This window comes from Orussus abietinus, unplaced genomic scaffold (assembly GCF_000612105.2).
Source record: "Orussus abietinus isolate OABI.00-Male unplaced genomic scaffold, Oabi_2.0 scaffold13, whole genome shotgun sequence".
Classification (NCBI taxonomy): domain Eukaryota; kingdom Metazoa; phylum Arthropoda; class Insecta; order Hymenoptera; family Orussidae; genus Orussus; species Orussus abietinus.
The window spans coordinates 1229053-1236078 of NW_019394887.1; the positions used below are offsets into that span (position 1 = coordinate 1229053).

Here is a 7026-nt window from a genome sequence, read left to right on the forward strand (position 1 = left end):
ACCGTCTACAGTTATATTTTAGGTCCCGGACATAATCTAATAAATATTAGAATTTCATCCGAATTTTTTTCGACCTCAGCAGCCGCGGGAAGCAGCGCGGCTTCTGATTGGTCGAGCGGCTGGTGGCCGCGGTACCACGTGGGTGGCCGGCCGAGACTATATAAGGCCGCGGGACCGCGAGGACGTCACAGTTCCTTCTGCGCAGCTGTCACGTGACCATCCCGACTTCCGATAGCGCGAAAAACCCGGCGGAGTGAAGTTTGCGAGCAGAAAACTCACGCGGAAGGAGCGTATCCGTTACTAAAGGGGAGATTCGGGGGTGAGGCATGCGAAAACGTTTCCTTATACCTTGCCGTTCCATTCGGCCATTTTCTCCTTTTTTCGCTCTTACCGTTTCAGAATCTAGAAGCGAATGAGAAAATATATTTGACCGAAGAAATATTTTTTTATTAACTCGAAGAATAATCATTTGACTGAACTAAAGTCAAATAAATTGTCGGCAATTCCGAAGAAGCGGTCCATCGTATTTATTCCAGTTTATTCCAGTCGAATTTTTGGAATTAACGAAATATTTCCTTGGTTCGGTGAAATTATTTTCCTCACTGTACGTACTGGAAAATGTTATTAACATTTTAAATTTCAGTTAAATTTAATTTAATTCAGTTACGAGGTGCGTAAAAGAGTATGTCAATTTCCATCGACTTTTATCAGTGCACGTATTGATATGATCTAGGGAGCAAAAATTCCGGAATATTGGAATCCAACTTCTCGTTTTTATTTTTATAAAAGGGCCGTGGAAATTCAGGAATAAATCGTTGAGAAATCGCATCATTACTCAGGACGTGTTTATTAACTCTTTCAAGGGAAGCAAAAAAAAACTCATTCATAGAAATATATGCACGGTGTCTGACGTGAGGTAACATAATGATTGTATATTAATATCAGAAGTTGAACTAAACGCATTGCACGCCTTTAATCGAATTAATTTCGGTCACGGGATCTTACGGCTTTTCGGAGAGCATGGGTGGCTGCAATGCAGGGTGGTTCATTAACGTATTAATAACGAAACAATGAAGGATACCTCAGTATGTCAAAATCAGGCAAACTAACAACCGACGTTGGTAAAATATACGGTTATGAAATGATAAAACTGTCTCTATCCTTCTTAAGAGAATAATAAATCCGCCCTTGGGCATGCATTACGGCATACGAGGTGAAGGATTTGTTAACAATTCCCCGTTTGGACGTAATTAATCGCTTTGACATTAAAGCGAAAGGTGTTTACATTATCTCATTACCTGTGAGTATTTAAGGGGGCTTTTATGTCCTCTTGTTAGGAAGAGGGATACTGATAAGGAGTCTTCTGATCAAATCCTTCAAGAATAGTCTTCTTTCAGCCTTTCCATCTACGCTTTATGAAAAAACTCTCCGATTGAAGGAAATCGGACTTTCATGCTTTATGGTTTATCTTGGGACGGATTCTATGTAAACGACTATTTCGGAAAGGAGGAGGGCGTTACATCTTTTTACCCGATTTTCTGATGAGAGACGTACACCCTCGTATTTTTTTTCTCTGGCGATATCATAAAGTAATTAACCCTTTGGTCACTAAAGACATCCGATGTTTGGTTCAATATTGCGTGCCCGCTTTGATGAATCTCGCCCTTATGTCGAGAGGGCTAAGAAGTGTGATGGAAGTTCTTTAAAAGAAAAGAAAAGGAAAAAGAAAATTAAAGTATCAATTTCCACGATTTATAATTATACATCACGTGTTTAAAAATCTTCCTGTAATTTTCCCAGGAGGTGGAGGAAAGAAAAATTGCTAATAGGATTGCAATATTGCAATACTATCAATTATTAGTCTACATTGAGCCAATATAATATCACAATAAATTACAATAAATATTAAATTCAATATGTCGGGCCAATATAGAACGAACATGGCTCGGGACTCGTTATTTCGTTATGATATTTTTGCAGTAACAATTATATTCTATAATTTTCCAACGAGGAGACTATGCGAAAGGGAAGGAATTTCTCGCGTTAAATCTTCATTTTTATTGTAATTAATCTTCTAGGGACACTTATGCTACATTTTCTAAGTGCCGATCGCTGTTTCGTGATTTCGAGATTTTAACACGCGTTTATCATTAGAGCGAAAATAAATTGTAACAATGACGATAACAATTGCTCGACAGGGCGAGAGATGCGTGCGAGGTGCGTGAAGAATCGATTGGGTCCAAGCAGCTTCGGACTCGGAGGGATAGAATTTGCAGCATGGATTTGGATCGGATGTGCTCTTTTTAACATTGTCCTCTCCCAGGAGAATTTTTATACCCACGGAAGATATGGGAAACGCGAAGAGCACCAACAATGTAAGTGTCAAGATTGTTTTCCTTCCGCGGAGAAGAAACAGTTGGTTGACTGAAAGAAATTTGCATTGCGATAAGAAAAATGCATTGCGATAAGAAAAATGTGCATTGCGATAAGAAAAATGTGCATTGCGACAAAGGAGTACGTACTGTGACATAGAAACGTGCAGTGCGGGAGAATCCTTCGATCAAGTAGGTCGAATCAACCGAATTCGCTGAGATACCGCAATATAAATGTTCCTTCGTAACATGAAAAAGAAGAAAAAACAAATTATTGTTTCTTGCATGTATACATGATCCAGGCGACGATATACATGTCGATGTGCAATTGTTTCAGTCAACTTAACTTTTTATCTCGGTGTATACGTGTCAATTACCTTTCCTGCGTGCACCTCTTTCTTCCTCTTTTTTTCTTTTTCTCTCCCTCATTTTTTCTTTATTTTTTAAATTACCCCTGCAAAACTGAATCCATTGGGCGGGTGCGACAGAAGAGACAGGAATGAATGCTGGATTCCAATCTATACGGAATGTGTAATGGAATTTAAGCCCGTAATGAAATCACGTGGACTTCAAAGAGAGGTGATAACGTTCGGTCCTTTTCATAGTCCAATTTTCTTTTTACTTCCTTTTGATTCTTGAGGTCGAGGAATTTATTTTTTTTTTTATTTAGGAAGCTTCGTGGGGATTTCTTTCTTTTTTGCGAGTAAAGCTAAGGCTCGTGGAAATTAACGGGAGGGAATGCGATTCAATGTTTGGTGGGATCTCGGTACTCCGTTTGATTCTTGGTCTTGGGTTTCGAATTTGTGCACACCCCCGTCGTATTTTCCGAAACTCTCGGGGTGCTTTCGAATAAGTGATTCCCTATGGAGGAGCAATCTCCCGCTCGATCTTAAATCAATCTCAATCTCGAGAGTTGGTAAACGAGGAAACTTCTTGGGATAAAAAATCCCCGGAAAGTGTAAACCATTTAAAGTCACGATTTATCCTGTGCTTTCCTCTCTCGATCGGATCTTGCGATTCGACTGTTTAATCCGACGAATAAGCAGAAGAGAGGTCCCTTGTCATTAGGATCGGCTCCCTTTTCTTTTTTTTTTTCTCTCTCTTTTTCTTCCATTTCTTGCAAGGACTCATTAAGGAGGAAACGGAATTTAAATCGCTCAACTGTTTTCAGATTTTTCACGAGGTTCCACTTGTCGATATTGGACCTTGTATTTGATTTAGAAAAATCGACTTCAAGATAAGGAAGACTTAACTTCTGGTTTTGTTTCCTCTAAGTGGATTAAAAGTGAATTAGGAGTGCGATTGAGAGGTGATCATTGTGTCTATATCCGATTCATATCCAGGCATTATTTTGTAGATGTCAAATACAGTCGGCTTTCGTCATTGGAGATTGTTTCGCGAATGACGATTATGGTCGGCATTCATCTCTAAGGGTCCCTTTGTGGAAACCGGCTATGGTGGGCGAAAGAGTTAAAAGATATATTTGACGTTAATCAATTTAAATTTAACTTTTAGAAGGTATGAACAGAGGCTACTTGATTCGCGGGTTAACTTAACGTACGTCAATTTTAATCTTAATCGACTTTCCATACTCGAAGTAGGTATAAATGATCTTAGAGAAATCCTTTCGAAGTACCTTATTTCTTGAAAGGGAGTAAATAGAGTATAAAGGGAATACCCGAATTATGAGAGGAATATCTTAACACGGTGGCGGATCGATAAGTTCAATCATGACCGGAAACGAAAGTCGGAATAAAATAGGCTTTACAGGGAATCTGGTATCTGATCTCCGATAATGAAAGAAAAGCACTCGACCTCTTCCTCCTAAATGAGATCACTTTAAAGGAACCCTGGAATAAGACTTTTCGTTCAGGTCTAAATTGTATGTACAAAGCTCCTTCTTTTTCTTATTAATTTTTGTTATTAACAAGTGAGAAAAGTTTCAGAGGCAATAGGAAGGCTTTTCCTACTTACCGAAAAAGAAATAAACAATGGAATATGAAAGAACACCATTGGGTAATAAAAAAAATTGTAAACTTGAAGTTGCAAGAAATGTCCCCTCGGTGAATAATTAGAGCATCGCTTTTCCTTTATGTTTGTTAAGACGTTCCTTGAGGGAGGTTTGGTTGAATTGCAAAACCAATTGACTTTTTCAGTCCAGATACTCCGTTATCCTGCAACAGGTGGTTCCCTGTTCTCCCGGAATCCCGTCGAGAAAATAGTTCCTCGTAAATATCGAGGGAAGCTTTACAGAGCTTTCCCTCCAAAATGGTCCCAAGCAAGAACAGGAATTCCCTAAAATAAGAATTTCATTAATCCCGGTTCAAACCGATTACCGTAAAAATTGCGGCCGTCATTTGGCCTCCCTAAAATAATTAAATGATTACTTTCATAATTAATAAATAGCCTAATCGCGTGGTTTGAATTCTCCCGAGGAAAATCCTGAAAATGGTCGAGCTAGAATTTTCATTTCCCTACTTTTTGAAGCGCATTTTCGTTATTACCAATTATTGGCAATTCTCGTTGCGAACGTTTCGAGGGAATTCCGGAAATGAGTTACCCCCGGGGAGGATCGTTAATAATTATGGTTTGTAAGAACGCTTTTTGCGGGAATTCCGGTCAGATGTCTAAAATTTCATAGCCATTATCGCCCCGATAAAAATATCAAATATCCGCTCATCGGTTAATTGCAATTATTGCGCATTGCGCGGCGCGCTCGGGGAAACTTTCGCTAACGATTAAATGAGTTACCTGATCTAATTAAAGGAGTTTTCGGAAGTTCCGAGTACCTCGGGCAGTACCGTAGAATGCATCCAGTTAAGTACTTCCGTTTTGTTCGAGAAGACAATGCAATTTAAATATCACAAGGCACGGCCTACACGGTGCAGAGATAACTGGGGAAGTATTATATAACGAATAATAACAGCAATTATAATCGAACTTTGCATCTCGCATTAAACAAAGCCCGGGATTCATTAACAACTACGAAGTACAATAAACCAGGGAGAAAAAAAATATAATCAAAGTTTAAAGCGCCAAAATCTGAGGTCTATCTTATATCATTAATCGAGTATAGAGACATGTCATTTGTACGAAGTTCTTGTACATGTGTACTTGGCGCGAAACTCGGCCTTTCTTAATCTACACTTAATACGATTTCAAAGTACTATTGGGTAGTACAGTTTACAGCCGTGGATTAGCGACCTTTTTCAGTTGCGATCCGTCGTTTTGGGAGTACCATAGAGAGTGACACTTTTTACCCATCAATGGGGTTCGTGTCGGGGAAATTAATGGCCGCAAACAATGGCCGGTTTCCTCTTCTCTCTGTGCGAATGACGGCACTGTTCAATTTGAGCCTGAAACGAGGAAAAATTCGTTATTTCAGCGTCCCTCTTCTGGTCGGGCAGCAGGTACGGGCGCAGTGGCGCCACCGGCGAGAGGAACGCGAAGTCGATCTCGAAGGCTGTGGAGGTAGCCCCTCGAGTGGATCGTTTTTTCTTCGGGAGCCGATATGGAAAGAGGACGTTGCCTGCGATCTCTTTTCGAACCTCGACTCCCTTGACGCGTCTCGGCGCTGCGTTGAACTATTTGAATCAAGCGCGCCGCGCCGAGCGCGCCAGGCACAATGACGGCGAATTCCCGAACCACGACGACCGCACGAGACGAATGGAACATTTGCGCCGGGAATTGAGTGAGTTTTTTCATATTTAAAATTCCAGTTCATGAGTTTACGAAGACGCATGCTACTTTATACCGGAGTAAAACGGCGTTTACACGGCGTTTAAATGCCAATAGTTACTATTTTAATTTTAATTAACCGATGTATCAGCACGTGTAAATGTACTCCATAACTACTGGTGTTGGGTGTGTAAACGCTGTTTTTGAAGTTTTATAGAGACTGACTGCGTCTCCACCGTACTCAAAATCCGGGATTAATCAAGTCAAAATGTAGTAAATCTGAATTAAAGTGTCGATCGAATATGCGTCATTATTAATGCGATTTACTGGATCCAGACTTAATAAATGCCGGATTTCGAGCACGATTAAGATGTAGCCATTTAAATGGAACTAGACATATACCTACCGGTGATTTTATTTCCTTAATAACAGTGTAAATTAAATTATCTAAAATATGGAGATGCAGCGAAGATCTATGTAGACTGTGATTAATATTTATGTTACCTTTTACAGCTTTGCCTAACTCTATTTTCAGTCAATCGGCAGTGCTAACACGTAAATCCTCGTGGGATAACGGCGGGGGAAACGGAGAAGGTGGAGTTAGTTTGAATTTCCCTTTCTTCAAGAAAGAACCGGGGATTCCCCTTGGGCGACATCTTTGAGATCTACGAGACCCAATCAGCCAATCGCGTTCGACGATCGACGAAATCAGTCATTTTAAAGAGATACTTAACAGTTCCATTCCACTCGGTGTTACGTTTAGAGTTTTATTGTCGAACGAAGAGGGTCTTCTCGAGAGCTCCGTGGAAACAATGTTATCAGATTCGCCATATTGAAAGTTATTGTCCAATGGGATTCGTACGTAAAATGCAGAATTGGCTGTTTATACGGATGCGATCAATCAATCTCGTCTCGAAATATCCCAAGAGCACGGAATTATATCGTAGAAAGCGTTAAATAACACCTAAACCGCTGG

At 40.1% G+C, this 7026-nt stretch overlaps 1 protein-coding gene across 1 annotated transcript; it reads left to right on the top strand.

The window, feature by feature from the left end:
* The first annotated feature begins 242 nt into the window (after positions 1-242).
* On the top strand, positions 243-6722 carry LOC105696801. The gene is made up of 4 exons (XM_012419533.1): positions 243-319; positions 2199-2375; positions 5758-6063; positions 6586-6722. Exons 2-4 carry the CDS (start codon positions 2207-2209, stop codon positions 6600-6602), a joined length of 492 nt encoding a protein of 163 aa, XP_012274956.1. The 5' UTR covers positions 243-319; positions 2199-2206; the 3' UTR covers positions 6603-6722.
* The last annotated feature ends 304 nt before the right edge of the window (positions 6723-7026 follow it).

Excerpts from the sequence above, each read along its gene's own strand:
- LOC105696801 (XM_012419533.1), top strand. The coding sequence starts at position 2,207 with ATGCGTGCGAGGTGCGTGAAGAATCGATTGGGTCCAAGCAGCTTCGGA. Across the intron at positions 2,376-5,757 it reads ACGCGAAGAGCACCAACAAT|CGTCCCTCTTCTGGTCGGGC; the intron begins GTAAGTGTCAAG and ends TCGTTATTTCAG.